A 22,727-nucleotide genomic window follows, 5' to 3' on the forward strand; every position below is an offset into this window, starting at 1 on the left:
TTCACCCGGTGGCTTCTTCCGGCTGAGAATCGGTGCAAAACGAGGGTGTGGGGGGCGCAGAGCTGCTCAAAGCCGAGTCCCGGGGCAGCGGGTGGCTCCCGGCAGCACCCAGCACCCAGCGCTGAGCCCCGCGGGACGACGGGCCCCCCGCTCCCTCACCAGGGCAGAAGCAGATTGCAATTAGCTAATTGCTTGGCTGCTTCAGCTGCGACTCGGGGGAACCCCTGAGGTTCTGCCGCAGGGTGCTGGGGTGCTCCCCTCCACCCTGTCGATGCTGCTTTTTTCGGGGTGGGGAAGCAAAGAGCCCGGGGCCGCCCCCCTCCAAGTACAAGGGTATTTATTTCATCGGTACAAGAGAGGGACAGCACCTTCGGCGTGTTGGGCTCTTCCCGGTCACTGGTTTGTACATTCAGAGAGCTGCGGCCGGCTTGGCCGGGTTCAGGAAGGGGAGAGGGTCCCGCTCGGCCTCCCCCCACCCCCCCCACCCACCCAGTGCTGGGAGCGGGGCGCTCACTGGCAGAGGGGACCCCCCCCCCCCAACAATCTGTCCTTGTGCCTGCGGGCGCCCGAGCCCCGGGGCCCCGTATGAGCGTGTCTTGAGTGCTGAGGTTGGCTTGTGTGCTCCTCCGCGCAGTCTGTGCGGGGCTGCGCTCCCCGCTTCCTTCCTCCCTGCCCTCCTCCTTCTCCTCCTCCTCCTCCTCTTCTTCCCCTGCCTGCGGGGGGGTGGGGGGGGTGGGCGGGGGGGGCCGGGACCCCCAGCCCTCATTTCCTTGTGTGCAGCGTGTCCTGGAACTTGGTGCTGGTGTAGCGAAGGTGGAAACCCTTCTTGTTGATGGTGTCATCCGAGTGGAAGCGGATCATCACCGAATCTCCGGCCGAGTAGACCTCCTCGGGGGGCTGCCAGGGCGGGGGGGTGAGGGTGGGGGGCAAGGGAGAGGGGTGCTCAGAGCCCCGAGCATCCCCGGGATGCGCGAGCATGATGGGGAGGTGGTTGGATTTCCCACGGGGAGGGTGTAAAATCATTGCGCCCCCATGTGCAATGCCCCCCGGGGGTTTCTCTGCACCGCTCCGGCTTGGCTCAGCCTCACCCATCAGCCTCGCGCCGCTCCTCGCCCTGACCCACCCCATCGCTCCCCCCCTCCATCCCCATCCCCGGCTCACCCCGGACCCGCAGAAGCGGCCGAGGCGCGGGGCCGTCCCGTCGTAGCCGTCGAAGAGCTCCATGTAGTCGTAGCCGCAGTCGGCTTCCTCCTCGATCTCGAAGGTCTGGAAGATGAGCTCCACGCCGTAGCCCTCCTCAGCCATGATCACCCACTCGCAGTCCGAACCCCCGGGGTAGTTGTTATCCCCGAATTGTGCGTGAGAATACAAGTCCTTGGTCTTCACCTCGGCACGGACCTGGCCCCCGCACACTGCGGGAGAAGCCGATAGCGAGGGGGGAACATTTAGGAGGGTCCACGCTCTCCCCAAACCCCATAACCAGGTTCCCCCAGCCCCACGGTGGTACCTGTGGCGTGGGTGGCCTCGAAGCCCTTCTTCTGGACGGAATTATCAGAGACAAACTTGAGGAACATCTTGTTACCGGAGGAGATGAGGGGTTCGGGCTCTTTGGCTCCGCAGAAGCGGCCGAGCGTCGGGGCTTTGGCGTCTTTGCCGTCGTAGATCTCCAGGTGGTCGTAGGCACATTCCTGCTGCGCCTCCACATCCAGCTCTGAGAAAGTCTGTGGAGGCAATGGCTGAGCCACTCAGAGGGGCCTGGGGACAGGGAACCCTCCCCAGTGCTGCCCAACCCCTCCCTGATGTGTGTCGTGCCCCCCCCCCCCCCATCCCTACCAGCTTGATGCGGTGCCCCGGCGTGGTGGTGATGGCCCAGGTACATTCCTTCTTGCTGGGGTATTTATCGGGCCAGTTGGGGCTAGTGATGGTCCCTGAGATGGCTGTCACCTTATGATTGCAGCCGGCTGTGGGGAGAGCAGGGGGGCACGGATGAGGAGGGTCATGGATGAGGAGGGTCACGGATGAGGAGGGTCACGGATGAGGAAGGTCACGGATGAGAAGGGTCATGGAAGAGGAAGGTCATAGATGAGGAGGGTCATGGATGAGGAGGGTCATGGATGAGGAAGGTCATAGATGAGGAGGGTCATGGATGAGGAGGGTCATGGATGAGGAAGGTCATGGATGAGGAGGGTCATGGATGAGGAGGGTCATGGATGAGGAAGGTCATGGATGAGGAGGGACATGGATGAGGAGGGTCATGGATGAGGAAGGTCACGGATGAGGAGGGTCATGGATGAGGAAGGTCACGGATGAGGAGGGTCATGGATGAGGAGGGTCATGGATGAGGAAGGTCACGGATGAGGAGGGTCATGGATGAGGAGGGTCATGGATGAGGAAGGTCATGGATGAGGAAGGTCATGGATGAGGAGGGTCATGGATGAGGAAGGTCACGGATGAGGAGGGTCATGGATGAGGAGGGTCATGGATGAGGAAGGTCACGGATGAGGAGGGTCATGGATGAGGAGGGTCATGGATGAGGAAGGTCATGGATGAGGAAGGTCATGGATGAGGAGGGTCATGGATGAGGAAGGTCATGGATGAGGAAGGTCACGGATGAGGAGGGTCTTGGATGAGGGGGTTCATGGGCGAGGGGGGTCCTGCTGGGGTTGGGGGGTGTGTCTGGGGCACGAACCCACCTTCCTTGCAGTCGTGCTTGTTGTCGTGCAGCACGAAGCCGCTGCGGCACTGGCACTCGTAGCTGCCGAAGGAGTTGAGGCACTCGTGCTGGCAGCCCCCGTTGTTCTTGGAGCACTCGTCCTTGTCTGCCGAGAGAGCAGAGGGACCGCGGCTGAGCCGGGTGGGAGAGCCCAGCAGCCGGGAATCCCGGCACGACATCCCGGCACAGCCCTGCCCGCTGCGGGCCGGTCCCCAGCCCCACGCCGTTGCCCTCCGGGGGAGCGACCAGCCAAGCAAGCGCCTACGGCCAGCAGCAAGCAGATCCACCGTCCCTCGCCCGCCAGCCGGGGCAGCCCCCGCGGGGGGACGGGTGGGGTCCTCCTCTCCCTGGGCTCACCCACGGGCACAACCATTACCTGTGTACGGGACGGACGGGGAAGGCAGAAAAACACACAGTGACAACCAAAGATGCACAAGAAAGACCAGGACGCGGGAGTCCCTCTTTACTCATCGATAGGGAAATGTCACAGACACGGTAAAAATTGGGGGTTGGGGGGGGGGGTGTGTGGAAAAAAATAAAACAAGGTCAGCTGGTCAATGACAAAAACAATGGGGATGGGGCGGAGGGAGTGCTTAAAATTAAAAAAAAAAAAAAAAAAAATTAAAAAAAAAATTAAAAATAAGGCCAACAACCAGTTCTGTCAAGCAAGGGGCTGCCAGGGCCGGCGGCTCGGCTCGGCTCGGCTCGGCCCCGGCGTGCTCCCGCGCGGTGCCCGGGGCCGCGGCGTTCCTGAGAAAGGTGGGGAGGACGGCGTGGGGCTCAGGAGGGGCCCCGCGGCCTCTTCTGCAGGCGAAACTTCAGGCCGGGTGGGCGAGATTTCGGGGGCTGCAGCTGCTGCTTCTTCTCTGCAAAAAGAGAGGGAGAAAAAAGGGGGGAGCGATGGGGGGAGCGGGGGGGTGGTGGAGGTGGTAGGGGGGCGGCGGGGCATGCAGAGCGGCAGCCGGGGAAGCAGGCAGCGGAGGGGGGACCCCCCCACCCACCCCCCGAGAGCCCCTCGTGCAGCCGGGGCTCGGCGGCGCTGAGGGGAGGAAGAAGAGGAGGAGGAGGAGGTGGCGTGGCTGGCTCCGGGAGGATGAGGATGGATTCTGGGGGTGTCCAGCCTGGGGGAGGTGTGGGGATGGCAGCAGATTTGGGCTCGCCCGGTGCAAGGCGTCCCCCCCCCGCCCCCCCGGGCTGGCTGTACTTACCTCCCAGCGCCCACCACCTGCCCGAGGTCCCTATGGCCGGTGTGTCAGGGCTCACCGACCCCCCCCTGCCCGCCAGACCCCCCCGCTTCGGGGCCAGGGCGAGCTGCTCCACGGCCCATCACCCCTCCCTGCTCCCCCTCCCCATGGGGCGACGGTTTGGGGAGCGGGCAGCGGCGGGGATGGCGGGGGGGGGGAGGCGGGGGGGGGAAGCCAGCAGCAAGCAGGCACCAGCCACCCGAGCGTCCCTCTCCGAGCTCATAGCGATGCTGGAGAAGAGCATCCCTCCTGGAGCCAGCAGCGGCAGCGAGGGGGGGCCCTGCCCCAGCCCCCCCCAGCCCCACAGGGCAGCCCCAAGCCCCACAGCTGCCTCTCAACCTGACGTCTCCTCGGGAGCGAGGCGGAAAGGCTCGTTTTGGGGGGTGGGAAGGGGCTTCGCGTGGGCCGGGTGGGCTCAGAGCAGCTCCGGCCCCGGGGGGGGAGCGTGAGCGGCATCACCCCGCCGCCGGTGGGCCGGAGGGAGCCTGGGCGGGCGAGACAAGAGCGGAGAGTTGGCAGAGGTGTCTTTAGCAATTTCTTTATTCTACCCAGCTTGCTCCGCCGCCACCCGGCATTGCCGTGCGCTCACCGTTATCCCAGCGTGCACCCGATGGCTCCGGGCTGCTCACCGCCCCGCAGCCCCCCTGCCTGCACCATTTCTCCCCCCCCTCAACCACCCCACTTCTTCCCCGTGCACCGGGGCTCACCGGAGAACCACGGCGGCGGGGGGGGACATACCTGGGTGCCGACACCGTGGCGGATTCCCGGGCGAACGCGTCCTTACGCGGCGAGCCGAGGGAGCCGGCCGCTGCCTCCCGTCGCCCCGGCCCGTGAGGAGGAGGAGGAGGAGGAAGAGGAGGAAGAGGAGGAAGAGGAAGGGGTCACGTCTTCGCCGGGGGATAAACGGGCGCCCGGGCGGCCAGGCTGCCCGCGGCACCGAGGGACAAGGCTCGGCGGGTGGCTGCGTCCGGAGCAGCGGGGAGGGAGCGCAGAGACCCTCGGCGGCTAAAAAGGAGCCGCACGGGAGATGCTTTGCCCAGGGCTGGCCGGGAGCGACCCAGGGGAGGGGGGGACCGGAGGAGGGACCCCGGTGTGGCCGAGTCCTCCAGCGTGGTCCTGCTGCCGGGAAAGCCCAAGACCTGAGCGGGGAGAGGTGGAGGAGACGGTTTGGTGGGCAGGGGTAGGGGCAGCCCCTGTGTGATAGCTGGTGGGAGGAGGAGGAGGAGGGTGAAGGTGAGAGGGAAGGAGCTCGAAGCGAGGGGACACTCACCCGGCTGCCCCGTGGTCCCGCTGCCGCTCGGCCGCTGGGCTTTCCCGAGGTCTCGCTTTGCTGGAGGGTGCCGGCTCCCGACGGCTGGGCCCCGCTGGGCCACCTTACTTGCCTTGTTTTTAATTAAAAAAATAAAGCAAAGATACTCTACCCCCGGCCCGCGGGTCTCTGCCGCTCCGCCCAGCGGCCGGGCTGCCTCGGGGAACCCCGAGGAGTCCTGGGGACGCCGGCTCCTGCCGCTCTCCGCAGCCGAGCGGCCACTCTGCCCCTCAAAAACGGCCTCGACGGGGCCAAAAAGCAGCAGGAGGTGCAAGGCACCGGTGGTCGGGTCCAGCCCAGCCTGTCCGGGAGGTGCTGTCGGTCGCTCGCGGCCGGGCTGATGTCGAGGGCACCGCGTCGTGCCGAGGGTCCCTCTCTTGCACGAGGGTCCCGTGACAGCCGCCGGCCCAGGGACCAGCCCCGGGCTGACGCTTGGCCGCTGCCGGTGGCGCGTTTGGCTCCGTGTCCCCATCCCTAACCCCTCCAATACCCAGCCGAGGGGGACACCGTGTCCTTGGCGGGGTGGCCCGGGAGAGGAGAGCGGCCCACAGAACAGACACGGAGAGGCAGGTAATGTTTTTTGGGAGGAAGGACCACGCCGGAGAGCTGAGGCGTGGTGACAGCGGGATGCTGACATCCCCCTCCCCGTCCCTGGCGCAGGCCGGGACGCGCAGCCCCCGTCCCGGGAAGCGGAGGGAGCCCGTGGCCGTGCAGCGTAGCGGGATGGAGCAGCGCAGCAGGCAGCAGAGCGGGGCACGGCCGCCACCCCCGAGGGGTGCAGTGCCCGGCCCCCGGCAAGGCTTGGGGGGGTGAGACACCCCCTCCCCAGGACTGAGGCACCTCCCTGTCCCCAGCACGTTTTCCTCTGCAGCTCAGCACCCACTTGGCCATTTGGGGACCCCCCCTGGGAGCATCTCAGCAAGTCAAGTAGGACCCGATTCTCTCCCCCCCCCCCCAAAAAAAAAAAAGAGGGGAAAGCCTCAAGAGGCAGCAAAAAAATGTGCTGCTAGCCAGACTGCTGGGGCATGTGGGGGGGTTCAAACACCCGAGGATCATCCTGCCACCGGGCTGGGACCGGGGGCTGCACCCCCGGCGCGGGCGAGGACAGGCGTTAGCGGCGGCTTGGGGGTGCGGGGAGGGTCGGCTGGGTGAGGGAGGGCAGGGGACGCCCGTGCTGGGGCCGGGCAGCTCTACCTGAGAAGAAATGGGCTTTGAAGCCCTTTTTGGAGACGGTGTTGTCAGACTTGAACTCGATCCTCATGTTGTTGTACTGGGAGGTGATGACATCGGGCTTCTCGGCGCCGCAGAACTTGCCGTGCAGCTTGGAGTCGGCGGTCAGCCCGCTGCGCACCTCCACGAAATCATATTTGCAGACCTGGGCCGGAGGGGGGGGTAAAAGTTTGCAAGGGGGTGGGGTTGGTGGCATGGCCGTGCCACCCCATGAGCCGCCGGCGGCAGCGGGGGGGACACACGCGCCGGAGAGGGGCTGCTCGCCGGCCGACTCACGTCATTGCCCTCGGTCTCAAAGAAGTCGAACTGCAGGGAGATGCGGTACTGGGTGGGGGCCACCAGCTGCCAGATGCAGTTTTTGTTGGGGGGATACTCCTTGGGCCACCCCGGGCTGGTGATGGAGCCGTTGAGCTTGGTGAGGAAACCTCCACAGGCGGCTGCAGGGCGGGAGGCACCCAGCACCCATCACACCCCTGCGATTACAGGGCCGCTGGGGACACCCGCACACACAGGGCGGGGATGGCAGGGTGGGGGGCACTCACCCTCGCAGCGGCGCTTGTCGGAAGCCAGCTCGTAGCCCGGGTCGCAGGCGCATTTGTAGCTGCCCAGGGTGTTGACGCAGCGTTGCTCGCAGCCGCCGTTATTGGGACGCGAGCACTCGTCCACCTCTGGGCGGGGGCAGCGGGGCTGAGCGGGCAGGCAGGGCTGCCAGCCCCCCCCCCGCCACATCTCCTACCTTTAAAGAAGTTGACGGCGAAACCCGCTTTGTTGATGGAGCCGTCGGAGACGAATTTCATCCAGAGCTTGTTGGAGGTGCTCTTGATGTCGTCCGGCTTGTCGTAGCCGCAGTAGCGCCCGATGAGGCTGCTCGACTCGCTGCTGCCGTCCCGGATCTCCAGGTAGTCGTAGGCACAGCTATCGTGCCGCTCGATCTGACAAGGTGTGTGGGGGGTGTCTTAGCCAGGGGGACACCCCTCATCTTGGACCCCAGCACCCCCAAACCCTGTCAGACCCTTTCGTCAAGCCCCACGCTCCCCCAGGAGCTGCACGGGGAAACTGAGGCACGACAGCCCCGGGCCTGTCCCGTGGGGTCGGGGAGATGCTGCTGGGGGTGGAGGGGTGGATTTCCCCTTTCTGCCCCAGGGAAATGGAGGGGGACACACACACACACCCCCCAGCACGGGGAGGGGGGTGCTCGCCCACCTCGAAGGACTGGAAGGTCAAGCCCACGTGGAAGCCCTCGGAGACCGTGATCTTCCAGACACACACTTTGCTGGGCCGGTAGTCGTCGGGGTAGTTGGGGGACTGGATGTGCCCATTGTCCTTCTTCACGTCCCCCCCGCAGATGGCTGGAAAAGGGGAGAAGCTGCCTGAGCACCCTCCTTTTGCCCCCCAACCAGCCCCACGCCCCCCCCCCCCCCCCCCCAACCCCTTCCTACCTTCGTAGATGGCGAAGAAACCTTTGCCCACCCAGTTGCTGCTGCTCCGAAACTCGACCCAGAGGCGGCTGTCGGTGGAGATGATGGGCTCGGGCAGCCTGTTCCCGCAGAACCTGCCTGGGGATGAAGGCGTGCTGGGCTACCGCTGGCCAGGCACCCTCCTCTTCCTCCCCACCACGTCCCGGTCCCCCCCCCCTCCTCCCCGCACCCCTTGCCAGCATCCTAAAGGGAAAGCGTTGCTTCACCCCCCACTTCCCTCCGGCTTTTCCACGGGTTATTTCAGAGTGCTGGGATTTGGGGAGCATCCTGTTCACGGGGCCGACATACTGGCATCTCCCTGGGGAGAGACGTGTCGGCCAAGCTGGGTCAGCCACACTGGTTTTACTGGTGTGGGCCAGCCAACTGGGAACTCCCCCTGTTGGCCCCAAGAACCCATCCGGGGCCAGGTTCCCCGCCACCACCACCCTGCTCCGTCCCAGGGCTTTGGCACATCACAGTCAGGCAGGGATACAGGCAGAGGGGAGCCCCTCGCCCCGCTGCCTGCACCCGGAGCATCCCCGCGGGGCAGGAGGTGAGGGCAGCAGGCAGGCAGAGGTGCAGGCAGTGCTGCCCGGCCAGGCTAAGAGCTCCCAGTTGGTTACCTCGCAGCGTGGCCTTTCTCCAGAACCCGTCTCTCACCTCCACGTAGTCGTACCAGCACAGCCGGCTTCGGTAGAGGTCCAGGGTGGTGAAATTCAGGATGATCTAAAGTAGGGGAGCGGGGAGGCGGGGTGGAAAAAGCGTGGGGTGAGGCCCCCCCCCCCCGCCCTGTGCCCCGTGGGGTCTCCATCTATGCTCGTGCCCGGTGCCAGCGGTCCGGCTCCGCGGTGATGCCCGGAGCACCCCGAAGCGCAGCGAGGCAGCGGGCAGGGGGGTGCTGGTGTTAGGGGCACACCGAAAAAAGGGTGGTAGGTGGGGGAAGAGGAGGGCTGGGAGGAGGTGGGGTGCCTCGGGTGCTGCGCCGGCGGCTGGTACCTTCTCTCCGGGGGTGACGGAGATCCTCCAGACGCAGTGCATGTGGGCAGAGTATCCGTTGGGGAACTCCGGGGAGGAAAAGTTGCCTTGGCTGTCCTGGAGAGTCTCCCCACAGGCTGAGAAAGGGGAAAAACGGGGTTCAGACCCCCTCCCCCAGGGTGCCAGAATTGGGATGGGTGGGAATAGATTGGGACCAGCCGCTGCCCCCAGCCCCCTCGTGCCCTTTTACCACCCAAATTCCCAGCAAAAAAAACCCAAAACCATCATCACCTCGCTGCAGCGATCCCCCCAAAAGCCCCGAACTTCACCGGAGCGGCTGGCGACGCTCCCGGCACCCCGAGCCCCAGGGGACAAGAGCCATCCCCTGGCCCCCCCCGTGCCCTGCCACGCCGCGGGGGCCCGGCTCGCCACCCGGGCTCCGGGCAGGTTTACGCAGCCGCGGCTGGATCCGGCCCAGCGTTGCCATCTGGAAGCCACATGATGCCGTGGCCACGGCACACGGCGCTTCGCTCCGGCTGTCGCGGGGCCAAGGCGGCCGCCCCCCACCTCCCGCTCGGAGGAGGCCACGAGATGAAAGGTGAAACGTTAAAAAAAGGCAGCTTGAAACTTGGGCTCGCTGCCTTTTTTCCCTCCTTGCTTTACAGTGGAAACAAAGGGAAGGGAAAGCCGGGCTGCAGAGGGGGCTTTTTTTTTTTTTTTTGGCCTTGGGGTTCTTTTTTTTGTGCTTTTTCCCCCCCCACCGCCTCCAAACTAATCACTTCTCCTGCTCGCACTTGCGGCCCCGCTCCCCGGCAGCCCCCGAACGTGGCACGGCCGGCTGCTGGGGCCCCTCACAAAGGCGTCCCTCTTCCAGGCTGCTAATTAGTTGCTGGAATTAAGCGGGAGCGTGTGGGAGCCAAACTCCTTGCAGATGTTGCCAGTACAGTCGCAGAGCACGTGCCTGCAGCGGGGCGGGGGGGACACACACACTCGTGTCAACACCCCCCCCAGCACCTCGGGCAATGCCCCTGCTCACGGGCCGTGGTCCTCGGTGCCGTTCAAGGGGCCCACACGGGCAGAGGTTGTGCTGAGCATCCCTCGCTCTGCACCAGGCTGCGGCGGGACCGTGCTGTCCCCACCCTGCTGGTGACAGCCCGGCGTAACGCCCAGTCCCAAACCCTCCTGCGGCTGGGGAGGGGGGGGAGGATGCTCTCGGAGGGTGATCTCTGAGGATGCTTTGCTGTCGGGGGATGCTCTGTGGTCAGGGGATGCTCTCGGGGGATGCTCTGCTCTTGGAGGATGGTTTTTGGGGGGATGCTTTGCGGGGGATGCTCTTGTCTCGGCGGAGCAGGAGGAGAGGGCAGCTGGGGGTGCCATTGCTCACATGGGCAGAGCCCTGTGGCTCACCGAGGTCTTGCATTTAACTTCTCCTCAAAAAAACACCCCAGAAAAGCACTGTGGATGGAGAAAGGCAACTCGCGTGGTCCTTGTGGGGGGCTCTGATGGCGAGGAGGACCCCAGAGAGCATTTTTCCACTGGAAATGGGATCCAGCCAGGGTGAAGCTTCCTTTGTCAAGTCTTGGGGGGAAGGCAGAGCCATTCCCCGGGAGATACGGCCCCGTGCACGCTCACCCCTGGCTTATCAGCCCCCCGGCAGTGACACACAGCCCCGGCGCGGGGCCCGGCAGAGCCGTCCCGGTGACACTCACCCGGGCAGCGGTAGAGCTTGCGGGCCTGGGCGATGTCCCCTTTGCTCAGACGTGTCCGCTGGCCGATGGCGGGGCGGACCCCGTTCACATCATACTTGGGCAAGATGGTGTCGAGGAAGATGCCCCTGGGGTGAGAGCAGGCAGAGGCTGAGCTGGAAAGCACCGGGTCTGCGGCTGCTCCCCGCTGCTGCCGGGAGAAGGATGCTAAAAACAGCCTGGCTAATTAAAGCTTGCAGGCCGGTGAGTCAGCGGGGATGTGTCCCCGCCGGAGGTGACCGCGGGGACAGCACCGTCCCTGCCCTGGAAAGGGCCGCCGTGGGGCTTCATCCTGCCCAGCACGGCTGGAGGTGGGTGCTTTGCACCCCAGTGCAGAGCTGTGAAGGTGCCACCGCCCCCCAGGGCTGGGGATCCCCGTGTCACCATCCCCAGCGCCGCGGGGAGGAGGGGGACACGTACCTGGAGAAGGTGTTCCTGGCGTAGTGCATGATGCTGTCGAAATCGTACGTCTCGCCCAGGGACTCCACCTCCTCCGGCTCCATCTTCAAGAAGTTGTACTCCTGCCCTGGGGAGGCAGGTGGGATGGGGATGCCAGCGGCAGGGTGGGAACAACCACCCCCCCTCGGCTTTTGCCAGCACCCCGTGGCGGGGAGGATGAGGAGAAAGAGGAAGAGGCTGGTCCTTACCTGGCTGGATGTTCTCCCGGATGATGGAGACGTGGTCATCCCGGTCGGGGCGCGTGTGCTCGTGCCAAAACCCGATGACGTGGCCCAGCTCGTGCACCACGATGCCGAATTTGTCGCAGTTTTTGCCGATGGAGATGGCCTGGGGGCCCCCTCCTCGGCGACCCACATAGGAACAGCACCTGGGGGGGGGGACGGGGACGGGGGGGGGGAAACACCAGCTGAGCCCCAGTGCTCCAGGCGTGAGGGGGACACCCCTGCCCGTGTGGGTATCCCGGGGTAAAGACATGAGTCAGGCTGGGAGCATCACCCCCCCCACCCCGGTCCCACATGGCCTGGAGCATCTGGGAATCATCCCAGGCAGCGTCAGCCGTCCTGCCCCCGCGGCGAGCTCGAGCCGTGCCCCCGACCTTGGCTCTGCCTGGAAACTGGGAGAGCTCGGCGCCTGCCCCGGGCTGCCTGGCACGACACGGCATGGCACGGCACGGCACGGCACGGCACGGCTGCACCCCCCGTTCCAAGGAACAGCCTCCTCCTAACCACCATCTGCATGGCCGGGGCCGTGCCCCGACGCGTGAAGACGCTGAGCTCTTCCAAACCCCTGTTTCTTTTGGCATCAGCCCTGCTGCAAGCCCGGGCGGGTGCTGCACCAAGCTTGGTGGCTCCGAGATACCCCCCCCCCGTACCCCAAACCACCCCTGGGGACGGGTCCCCTTCGCCCCCTCAGGTCTCCACGGAACCGAGCGGGTCTGGGGCGCCGTTAGCGCCACGCACACGCCGCCGTGGGCACGTCGGTGCCAGGGTACATCAGCCGGGCAACCTCATCAGCGCTCCCACGAGCCGCCGTGCTCGAGCCGAGGTGGTCGCAGGACCCCTCTCACCTACCCGCAAGGGCGGTAGGTGAAGACGATGTAACTGTCCTCGTCGTTGCGCTCCAGGAAGGTGACACAAGTGTGTTTCTCCCAGTGCCGCATCGCCTGCCGGAAGATGGCTCGCTGGCTGCCTGCGGGAGGGGGTGGCGGGGGCCGTCAGCCCGGCGTGGGGAAACTGAGGCACGCCAGGGATGGAGCATCCCCCCCCGCCTCGCCTGCACTCACCACTGAAGTTGCCGCTGATCACGTAAGGGATGACCCCGTCCGGCCACACTCTCTCCGGCCGGGACGTGGCAGCCCGGCGGCTCCGTGCCCGTTGCCGGCCACGGCTGCGCGGCTGGTGGCCCGGCCTGGTGGTGTTGGTGCCTGTGGGGAGCGTGTTTTAGTCGGGGGTGAGGGCAGGCAGCCCCCAGGGATGGCTGGAGGCAGGCGGGAGGTTTGGGGGTACCTGAGGAGTTGGTGGGCAGGCGCGTGATGGTGCGGCGGGCCAGGTCCACCACCCGCTCCACCCGGAAGAGCCGCAGGTCCTCCTCGTCCAGGGCGATGTCTCCCAGGAAGGCAGCTGGAAGGGGGGGTGTGGGGTGTGGAGGGGAGATGTGAGCCCCCCATCCCTCTGCCTGGGGACCCCAAACCCCATTGCGGTCCTTGCATCCGCTTTTCCTTAGCCCCCCCTGCACCCAGCATGTCCCTGAGAAGAAGGCAAGCCCTTCCTCCTCCTCCTCCTCCCCCTTTCCTTCAGCTGGGGGCCAGGAGGGAAGGCGAGCGTGCTGCTGGCTGGGCCCCCCCTCCCCACTCCCCAACCCGCCACCGTGTCGGCTCTCCCAGCAGCTGGAGCCAGCCCCACGCTGACATCTGGTTCGCATAAAGCCCGGTTCATCACTTTTTAGGGTTTCTGTTATTATTTGTGTTGCAAAACTCCTTTCTTTTCACTTTGTAAAACCCAACGCTGGGTTCGGGACCCCTTCCCTGCTCGGCTCCTGCCCCCCCCCAGCCCCGTGCGAGCTCTGACACCCCCGGGGATGCTCCAATGAGTCCTCGGAGTCATCTGCCACCGCGGAGCGAAGCCATATGGCCCGGGAAGCTCCCGCTGCGCCCGCGGAGCCGGGCGAGGGGCGTCCGTCTGTCCGTCCGTCTGCCAGGGCCCTGTCACCGCTCCCACGGGGCCGGGGGTGCGGAGATGCTTCAGCATGACAGGGCTGGAGGACATAACCCCGCACAGCCCTTCCTCCTCTACCTTCTCCTCTTCCTCCTGCCCTCGCCGTGAGTCAACGCTGCAGGACGCGGCTCCCGGCGTCGGCACTTGGCCGGCACCGAGCCCCGGGGACCCGGCTTTTGCGGAAACGCCGTGGCCCGACGGCGAGGGCTGGCTGAGGTCATGCCGTGCCGTTGCGCCAGCGCCGGCACAGAGGCTCTGGATGTGGCCTGTGTGGGGTGGAGCTGGGTTTCTCGCCCGGTTTGTGGGTGTTTTGGGGCGAATGGGTGGCCCCGGGCACCCCTTGCCCTCGCCAAGCCCCGGGGAAGGGGCAGCGGTGGGGAGTGGGGTGGCTGGAGCAGCTCAGGGGTGATGGGGAGCAGCGCCAAGTCTGTGCTCCAAGCAATTAGCAAGTGGATCCCAAAAGAGCCACTAATTACGAAAGCGAAGCAGGATGATGAGGATAACCCTGACAGGTCCACAACAACCGGCGTGAGAGGAACAGCCTGGGCACCCCAAGCTCAACCGCACCCTGTGGCTCTGCGTGGCGCCGAGCCCAAACCCCGCTCCGGACGTGGCGCGGAGCGTTTTGGGGTGAAAGAGCCACATTTTGGGGCTGTCCCCAGCACCATCCCAGCAGAGGAAACCCCAGGGCGGAGAGCAGACCTCGGGCAGAGCCAAGAGAAGAACAAACAAGCCGGGGCCGGCACCTCCCCTGGCACCAACCTGCCGCTGGCACGGCCAGGCTGCAATTTGAGGGCAGAGCGGAGGCAGGAGCCGGCCCCGGCCTCCCCGCACCCTCCCCGGGGCCGGGAGAGACGTGTCCGAACGGGCAGCGCGGGGGAGGACCAGGGCTGGGGAGAAGGACGAGCATCCCGTGCCAAGAGCTGCATGGAAAGACAAGGGAAAGTAAGCTCGCTTACAGCCGAGCAAGCACCGGCAGCGCCAAGTGATATAGAAACCATATGTGGGGGATTTGGGAGACGTGAGAGAGCCGGGCAGGCGAGCGTGGGGACGTGGGGCTGCTTTCCCAGGCGGCACAAGGCAGCTTGGCTCCCCCCAAAAAAATCCCCAACCCGGCTTGGGAAGGCGATTTGCTGCTCCCGGAAGGGCTGTGGGAGCTGCGGGGGGTGACGGTGAGGGGGGTGTCCCGCCAGCGATCGCTTTAAGGACACGTTGGGGACAAGCCCAAAGCTTTGGACTGAGAAACTTCCACGTTGGTTTGGGCTCTGGTTGCGTCCTCCTGCCGCTCGCTTCCCGGTGACACGTGGGGGGGTTTTGGGGGGGGTTTCTGCTCAAACAAATCCCCAAAACGCCGTTAACCCCCCCCTGAGGGGCTTTGGCTGCCACGCTGCTGCCACTTGTCCCTTCCCAGTTCATGCACCAAGCGAGCATCCTCCCTCTGAGGCGGAGGGGAACCTCTGCAAGCAAAGGGGATCCCCTGCAAGCCAAGGGGGGGTCTCTGGGGGTGACACCGTGTTGGGGGTCCTGGGGGGCCACTGCAGGCAGCAAGGGGCTTGCCAAGGCTTGGCAGAGCGCAGGTTGGAGCAGGGGGACGCACACAGGGATGGCACCAGCCTGGCTTTGTGCTCCCTGGGGGGGGCAGAGAGCACCCACCAAGGCACCACACCCCTCAGCACCCATGTCCTGCACCCCGCACCCTCACCCCGCCGGGACACGGTGCCACGTGGGTGCCCAGGAGAGCCCAGGCCAGGGGGCTCAGCTCAACTCCATCCCCGGAGGGGACCCTGTGGCCCCCCATAGCCATTCCCAGCTGGGACGGGGGGCTGTGGGCTGTGCCCTCTGCTCACCTCGGTGCTGGAAAGGGCCCAGCTGGCCACGGTGGCCCCATCCTCACCCCCATTGCCCAGGCACTGGCCACGGGGCCACGACGGCCCCATCCTCACCCCCATCAGGAAGGGGACAGGAGCAGGGACGGGGACGGGGACAAGGACAGGGAGCACCCAGGCTCTGGCCACGCATCCTTCCCACCACCCAGGAAACAACCATCTGTCTGGGGCCGGCCGACGAGGCTCCCACCGAGCTCTTCCTCCCCCCGAAGCCAGGAGATAACTCAGCCCTCCGCTGTTGTTTGACTTTTTGTGCTATGTGTTTTCTTTCGGGTTCTTGGAACAGTGACGTAACCCCCGGGGCTGAAGCTTTAGACAAACAAGGTTTTTCACTCGGATCTGGGCCAACCCCTGCAACACCCCAGCCCGATGTGACAGGCACCTCCTGCCCGCGAAGGGCTCGGTGGCTGCCCCCGCGGGGTCCCTCTGTCCCCCCCCGCCAGGGATGCAGGAGCTGCTCAGCATCCTTTAGACCCCCGGGCAAAGGGAGCAGCAGAGAGGGAACCCGCAGGCCTGAGCTCTCCAGCATCGCCAGGAATTTGGGATGAGCCTGACCTCGGACTCCACTAAGGTTGGGAACCTTGTTGCAGGAAGAAAAAAAAAAACCAAAACGAACAAAACCCGTGGGAAGAGGCTGGGGTGCGAACGCGATGTTCTGGTGAACAGGCAAAAGCAAACAGAGCGGTGGGGAAGCCTTGGCAGGGAAGGGCAGCAGATAAACAGGATGGGATCATGTTCCAGGTCAGTCTGGGGCAAATGAGCCCCCGTGCACGGCGCCGGGCACGAAGGACCCTCGTCGCTGTGCCCTCGAAGCGGTGTCACGGCAAGACGGGTTCCCCCAGCTCCGGCAGGACGGGCAGCATCCCCTGCCCGGGAGCAGAGGCTCAGCCCAGCCTTCCCTCGCTGGTTTAGCAGTTCTGGCCTTGCTACTGCGAGTCCTCGCATGATGCCGAGCCCTGGGCATCGCTCCCGGTGCGAGGGAATGAGCAGAGGGGAGGCTCCGGAGCGTGGAGGAGGCAGGGAGCGAAGCCGCTCTGCCCCGGCCTGGGACGGAGGCATCACCGGAGCGGGATGGAGGAGAACGGTTCAAATAGGTGCATCCCAGCTCCGGCTGAGCTTCCCGGGTCGTAAAGCCATGGAGTCACCGGGGCAGCATCCCACTGGCTCCGCGGCAGAGCCGTTAAATATGTGAGGAATGCTCCTCGCGCCTCCCCCTCGCCCCCGCACGCCAGCCCAGCTGCGCCCGCTGCGAGCTCCGCTCCCGGCAAAACAACGCCGGGGCCACGGCGAGAGGGACGGGGCACCCCGCTGGGGCAGGGCTTGGGGGGGGCTGCGGGGAATCCCCCTCCCTGGCCTTGGGGGTCTTGGCCTGGTCGGAGCGCTCTGGGTGCGAAGGCAGAGGGATGGGGAGCACCCCCAGGGCTGTTGGGGCGGGGGGAGCCTCCTGATGAGGTGTGTCCCCCCCACCCTAGCGCCCCGCAGAGACCCCGAGGACAGCGGGGACAGGACGGCGGCGGCGCAGCCCCTCTCCCGGTGCCCCTGGCCGGCAGCCGGAGCAGCCAGGCTGTAAACGCCGGGGCGAGGAATATTTGCTTTCCCAAAGCACCTTCCGACGAGCGCAGGCGGCACAAAGCCGGAATTCAAAACCTCGGCGGCCAGGCTGGGAGCCAGGCCAGAGCACGGCCCCTCTGCGACCAGGGGGGAAACTGAGGCACGGCAGGACGGAGCCGCTCAGCACCAAAGTACAACACTCCCCCCCCAAAAAAAAGCCAGTCCTGGCACACTGCTATCAGGCACTACCCCTGCAGGCAGCCTGCAGGCAGCCGGGCCCCCCTGCCTGCTGTTTCCTCGCCGGCGCATCCTTATCCCAGCCGGGGATTTGTGAGACCCGGGGCTGCACCAGCCCCTGCACCCTCCTGCCGGCAGCTCTGCCCTCCTCTCCGCGGGGTGCGGGCAGAAAGCAGCGTCCAGGGGAAGGCAGAGATGCTAAAGAACGGAGTCCAAGGCGGAGGGATGATCCTTCTCCCCAATTCCCCTTCCATCTCCTCTGCGCATCCTTTGCATCGTGTCTCCGCCACCGCTTCCCTGGGTGTCCCTGGTCAAATTCCCTTGCCAGCCCCGGGCGTGGGGCTGTGGGCTCCGAGCGCTTTGCCTGCTCCGTGCCGGGCGATGCTGCAGCGTAGCGGGAAATAAACACCGGGGAGTTTGGCCTCTAATAAACACATCCCACAGCAGCAATCAGCTTCCAGCTAATGAACGTCGGGGGGCAGGTCGGGAGCAGGAGGGATGGTTTGGTCACTCCAGGGGAGGATTTTCCTTCTGCTGCTCTTCCGTGACAGCAAACAGAGGAGAAAACTTCCTCCGGGGCTTGGCGTGGAGGACACTACACCTAAGGCATGTCAGAACCCCCGGGAAGGAGCGGAGCTGTGTGTGGGGAGCGGGGCTCTCCCTGCCACCCCTCTGCAAAGCCGGGTCGCCGAGGAAAACACAACCCCGGGCCAGCGGCATCGGTCACTTGTGAAAGGGAGAGTTGCTGGAAAGGAAAATATTTGCAAATTGCTCTGCCAAGGGGAGAGGGAGGGGGTTTGTTGTTGCATTCTCCTGTGAGGAGGAGAGCCCAGCGACAGCGGCGTGAGAGTGGGGACCGGAGCCTGTCGGGGAGGGGGATGCACCCCGACACCTGGCTCAGCACGTCGGGGTACCGGGGGGCTCTCACCGACTGGCCCCCGATGGCGGCACCGTGCCTGTCCCAGCTGCTGGGCACCGGCTCTGCCAAGGGGCACCAGCTCCCAAACCTCTGTCCATCTGCCCCAGAGCTCTGGCTGCAAATATATCCCCCCCCCTTCGTGTTTTTATTGCTCAATCCTGTCCCCACCAGCCCTCCCCAGGCACCGATTAACTCCTTCCAAAGCTTGCTCGCAGCTCCCTGGCTAGGCTGCTCAGATCCTCCTGCGGCTCGAGAGAAGTGTGGGGGGGTATTTTCTCATTGTCTTTTGCACGTGTATGGAGGGGGGGGGTTGCCACACAAAGTCCCCCCGGGTAGACAGGACAGCGGTGACCAAGAGCCCTCCTGCAGCCCTCAGTTCTAAGCGGGAGGCAGCGGGATCCCATTTTCTCTCCGCACCACGAAGACCTCCGGCAAAACCGCGGGCAACCAGGAGGGCACGTTCTCGCCCAGAAAACACCCCCCTGCGGCACAGCCAAAATGAAAAATTTGGGGAAAGCCACCCGTGAGCCATCCTCCTTCCTTTCCCTGTAGCCCTCCCAGCCGCTTTGTTCTCCCCAGGTCCGGCCGCAGCTCCCCAAGGCCACCCCGTCCCACTGGCCATGTGTTTCCCAGCCCCGGCACGGCGGCGGATAAAGCCTCAGGAAACGCCGTTCTCCCCCCTCGCCGCGACCCGCCGGCGTGAATCAGCAGCCGGAGTGTTTCCCAGGAGCTGGGAGGGGAGGGTGGGCAGGCGAGCGAGCCCCCTGGCCTCGCCATCGCACACCCGGCCCCCGCCGGAGCACGCCGCCGCGCCGAACGGGTGATTACACAAAGATAAAGCAGATCCCGGGATCGGCCTGAGATTTCCAAGGTCTCTGTGCCGTCCTCAGCCCCGAACCGCAGGCCTCCCGCCGGCCCCGGCTCCGCGGGTGGATTTTTACCCTGCATGAATAAGTGACATATAACGGCTGGAAAATATTTTTGGGCAGCTTGACAAGTGTGACTGCAACCAGTAGCCTCCGCTGACTACGCCTGGAAAGTGTAATCTAGGTGAAACCCAAGGCAGCCCGAGCCAGAGAGCTCCAGGCACGGCTGGGAAACTCGTACGGTCAAGGTGGGGGGCTCGGGCCCCCAGCCCCCTCCGTGCATGTGATGCGCCCCGTGTCACCCCTCTGCCATCACCCTGCGGGCAGGGGGTGCTGGGTCCCCCATGGCCAGCACGGGGGAGATGATTCCCCCAGCCTTGGGGGGCCACAGAGCTGTGCACCCCCACATTCCCCCCTGCATGACTGCATGGTGACCGAAGCACGCCGAGCCCCCCCTTTTAGCCAGGCACCCCCAAACGTGTCCGTGGAGCTGGAGTCAGCGGGCTGCATCCCTCCCGGGGCGCTGAGGGCACCCGCGGGGTCCCAGCTCCTGCGGCTGAATTCCTCAGCACCCCCCCTTCCCCTGGATCTCCCCAGGACAATCCAAGAGCAAACCGGCCACGTCTGATGTGCGGGAGCGACGCCGGGCGCCTTTCCCGGCCGGAGACACGGTCAGGATGCGACCCAGGGGCTGCTCTCCTCACCGCCGGGCACCGAGACCTGGATATCCTGGTGACCGGGTGAAGGGAAACCGGGGCCACCGGTAATTCCTCCCTCCCTGCCTGCCTGGGGACTGCTCCAAGGCCCGGCTCTCCCAACGGTCCCTTCTTGGCATCCCTGGGAGAGCCGCGGCGGCACGGGCGGCTCTTCCTCTCCCGCGGCGGGGATGGCCCGCTGGCACCGGGGCAGGCGGGTGGCATCACCGGGGCGGCCGGCGAGCCGCGGGCAACCGTCCTGCCTGGGCGAGCGGCCTCAGGATACCTCTGGCATGAGCTGTGCCCAGGAAAAAAAAACATTTCCCGGCGCTTCTCCTCCCCGTAGCCTTGCTGGGAGCCCAGGCCTCGGTGCTCAGCGCTGCCTGAAGCCCAAGGAGGGGGGAACTCGCCACCTCAAAACAAAAACACCCCCCCGCGTGGGTCCAGGGGGATGCTGGGGGGGGTTCTGCCTGCTGAGCAGCCCCTCACTGCCGCATCTCCCCATCCCGGTGCGGTGGAGCCCAGCCGGGGGTACATCCCCGGTTTGTGTGGTGCGTGGCAGGGCCTGATCCCCCCCACACCCCCCCCCAGGCCCTTGGGGAAGAGCTGCCGTAATTAAATTAGTCACATAAGGATCTTGTAAAGGCAGGCGGGGAAGTTTGGGGAGGATGGGGAGGAGGCGGGGGGGAGCAACCACCTCGCTGGCCCCGGGAAGGCAATGGGGGTCTCGGGGCGCACAGGAGTGGGGTGAGGAGGGGGCGTTTGGCCACTGATGAAGTCACCCCTAATTAGTGGAGCTCGTCAGCGGGCCAAGCCTCGTCTCTGCGGCGCGGTTGGGGGAAGCGGGAGCGCGAGCGGAGGCTGCAGCCGGCTCTGCCCGGACAGTTTTGCAAGCCTGGCTGTTTCAGCCCGGGAGGGCAGGAAGGGAAGGATTTTTGGCCAGAAAAAAGCCCTCATGGAGACAAGAGTTATATCAACAGCCGCCTTCCAGCGCAGACAATGCCATTAAAGAGAAACGTGATCCTCCAGCCAGGACCCGCCAGACCCGAGCCCTCGCCTCTGTGCTCAGCCCCGCGGGTCCTTCCCGTGCCTCAGTTTCCCCCCCCCCTGCCCCGCCAAATCCTTCTGACCCCTTTTTATCTCGCTCTGGATGAGAGGGATTGTCCCCCTGTTGGTGCCAAACTTCCCCCCAGCCCTTCCAAAATTTAAAGAAGAGCTCAACAACCCCCTCACTCAGCACAGAGGGACCCCGGCCCGGGGCAAACACCTCCCGGGCTGAGCCCTGGCCCCGGTGTCCCGGGACGCTCCAGCCCGGCCGGCCCCCGGGGTGGGGGGGGACACGCGAGCTTCCTCTGGCTGCTTTTTTTTTGGGGGGAAAAAGAGAAAACGAAAAGGCGCAGAGCTCTGGGGTGAGATGGGGGGGTGGGATGGGATGGGGGGGGGGTGGGATGGGGGGGGGCTGCCCGCTGCCTTTGACAGCTCCCGCTGCGGCCAAGGCTGGGGAGAGAAAGCGGGGCGCCAGGCCAGCACCCCCCCGTCACCCCCCAAAGCCGCTCCCCACCCTAAATACAATCTGATGCATCCCCGAGAGGGGCCGGCAGCTGTCCCCCCCAGGCCCCCAGGAACAACGGGGATCCCCCGGCCCCGGGACCGGGACGGGACGGGGGAGCCAAGTTTTCCCCGTTCAAAGCCCCGAAGTGCGGAGCCGGGCGGGACACACTCACCCTCACCCTCACTCACACTCACCCACACTTACTCACACTCACACCAGCACCCCCCCCCCTCCCCCCCCACACCCCTGCGCTCCCCTTTGTCTACCCGCCCGCCCGGCCCGGCCGCCCCCCGGGGCGCATCCCCCCGGTCCTACCGGCTTTGCAGGGGTCCTTGTAGTCCAGGGGCTCCTCGTCCTCCTCCTCCTCTTCCTCCAGCACGTAGGAGTAGTCGGGGAAGTGCATGGCCCGGGCCAGGAGCAGGCAGAGCAGCAGCCCGCAGGTCCGCAGCCCGGCCATGGCTCCGCGGGCAGCGGGCGGGCAGGGGAGGCGGGCGGCTTTTTTTTTTTTTTTTTTTTTCCCCCTCTCTCTTCCCCTCTTTCCTTCCCTTCTTTGCTCTTTTTTTTTTTTTTTTTTTTTTTTTTTTTTTACCCTCTCTCTCCCTCTCTCTCTCTCTCTCTTTTTTTCTTTTTTTTTTTTTTTTTTTTTTTCTAGGGAAATGAGATCTGGCGGGGGCGGGTTCAAGAGCGGAGCTCGGCCCCTGCAGCCCCGGGCGCAGGGCTGGGAGCGGGGCCAGCGCCGGGGGGGGGCGGCGGGGCCGCGCTGCTGCATGAGACCTGGCCCTCAGCCCCCCCCTCCCGCCCCCCCTCCCCTTCCCACAGCCTCCGCACCCGGTCCTGCCCCCCCTGCTCTCTGTCGTGCCCCGTCCCGTCCCGTCCCGCAACCCCCGGTCCCGTCCCGTGTCCCCCAGCACCGATCCTGCTCCCCCCATCCCGTCCCGTATCCCCCAGCCTCGGTCCTGCGCCCCCCCCCGAGCCCCCCAGCCCGCAGCCCCTAGTCCTGCACCCCACATCGCCCAGTCCTGCACCCCCTCCCAAACGCCCATGTCCTCGTCTTGCACCCCACATCCCCCAGCCCCACTCTGGCATTCCCCAGCCCTGCACCCCGTATCTCCTGGTCCCGGACCCCCAGTCCCACGCACCCCTGGTCTGGGACCCCCTATCCTGCACCCCACATCCCGCACCCTTGCTGGAGCAGGAGGAGGAGGAGGAGGCAGCATCCCCTTCCCAGGCACGGGGGAGCTCTGCGCCCCGCAGCAGCAGTTGTCTGCACCCCACAAATGCACCACGAGAGCCTGACTCCTCCCGGGGGGGCTCAGCCCAGGTGGGGGCAAGTAGGGGCCCTCCCCACCCCGGGATGCCGTGGGAGCGTGGGGCCGGTGCTGCCCTCACCCAGAGGTGGGTCACAGGCCTCCAGGAGCTGGGCGAGCACCCTGGGGAGGGTGGGTGAGCACCCCAGAAGTGCCGTGAGCACCCCAGGAATGTGGGTGAGCTCCCCAGGAGGTGGTTGAGTCCCCAGGAGTGGGGTGAGCACCCCAGAAGGGTGGGTGAGCACCCCAGGAGGTGGTTGAGCACCCCAGAAGGTGGGTGAGCACCCTGGGAAGGGCAGGTGAGCACCCCAGGAGCAGGGCGAGCACCCCAGGAGGGTGTGTGAGCACCCCAGGAGGTGTGTGAGCACC

General features: G+C 65.8%; 1 protein-coding gene across 5 annotated transcripts; it reads right to left on the minus strand.

Annotated features, from left to right (window-relative positions):
- Positions 1–351: 351 nt before the first annotated feature.
- BMP1 (bone morphogenetic protein 1) lies at positions 352–21,562 on the minus strand. Of its 5 annotated transcripts, none has more exons than XM_074928462.1 (20): positions 21,367–21,562; positions 12,638–12,751; positions 12,415–12,555; positions 12,203–12,320; positions 11,321–11,499; positions 11,094–11,199; positions 10,638–10,762; positions 8,950–9,065; positions 8,577–8,679; positions 7,936–8,052; positions 7,700–7,845; positions 7,233–7,428; positions 7,039–7,164; positions 6,773–6,933; positions 6,461–6,641; positions 2,694–2,819; positions 1,834–1,961; positions 1,508–1,721; positions 1,162–1,412; positions 352–897 (listed from the first exon to the last, which is right to left on the minus strand). In XM_074928462.1, the coding sequence occupies exons 1-20, from the start codon at positions 21,506–21,508 to the stop codon at positions 763–765; spliced, it is 2,925 nt and encodes a 974-aa protein (XP_074784563.1). In that variant the 5' UTR covers positions 21,509–21,562; the 3' UTR covers positions 352–762. The 5 variants fall into 5 exon arrangements, with proteins under 5 accessions (XP_074784563.1, XP_074784564.1, XP_074784562.1 ...); XM_074928463.1 differs by having other exon boundaries at positions 12,415–12,526; positions 12,597–12,751; XM_074928461.1 differs by having other exon boundaries at positions 12,590–12,751.
- Between the last annotated feature and the right edge of the window lie 1,165 nt (positions 21,563–22,727).

Source organism: Athene noctua, chromosome 28 (assembly GCF_965140245.1).
Source record: "Athene noctua chromosome 28, bAthNoc1.hap1.1, whole genome shotgun sequence".
Lineage (NCBI taxonomy): Eukaryota > Metazoa > Chordata > Aves > Strigiformes > Strigidae > Athene > Athene noctua.

What these genes read in the sequence shown, in the direction of transcription:
- BMP1 (XM_074928461.1), bottom strand. Translation starts at nt 21,508, where the DNA reads ATGGCCGGGCTGCGGACCTGCGGGCTGCTGCTCTGCCTGCTCCTGGCC. An exon ending in TTTCTTCGCCATCTACGAAG is followed by an intron (nt 7,846 to 7,935) that starts GTAGGAAGGGGT and finishes CCCCTTTTCCAG; the next exon opens with CCATCTGCGGGGGGGACGTG. An exon ending in CAAAGCCCATTTCTTCTCAG is followed by an intron (nt 2,820 to 6,460) that starts GTAGAGCTGCCC and finishes CTCTCTCGGCAG; the next exon opens with ACAAGGACGAGTGCTCCAAG.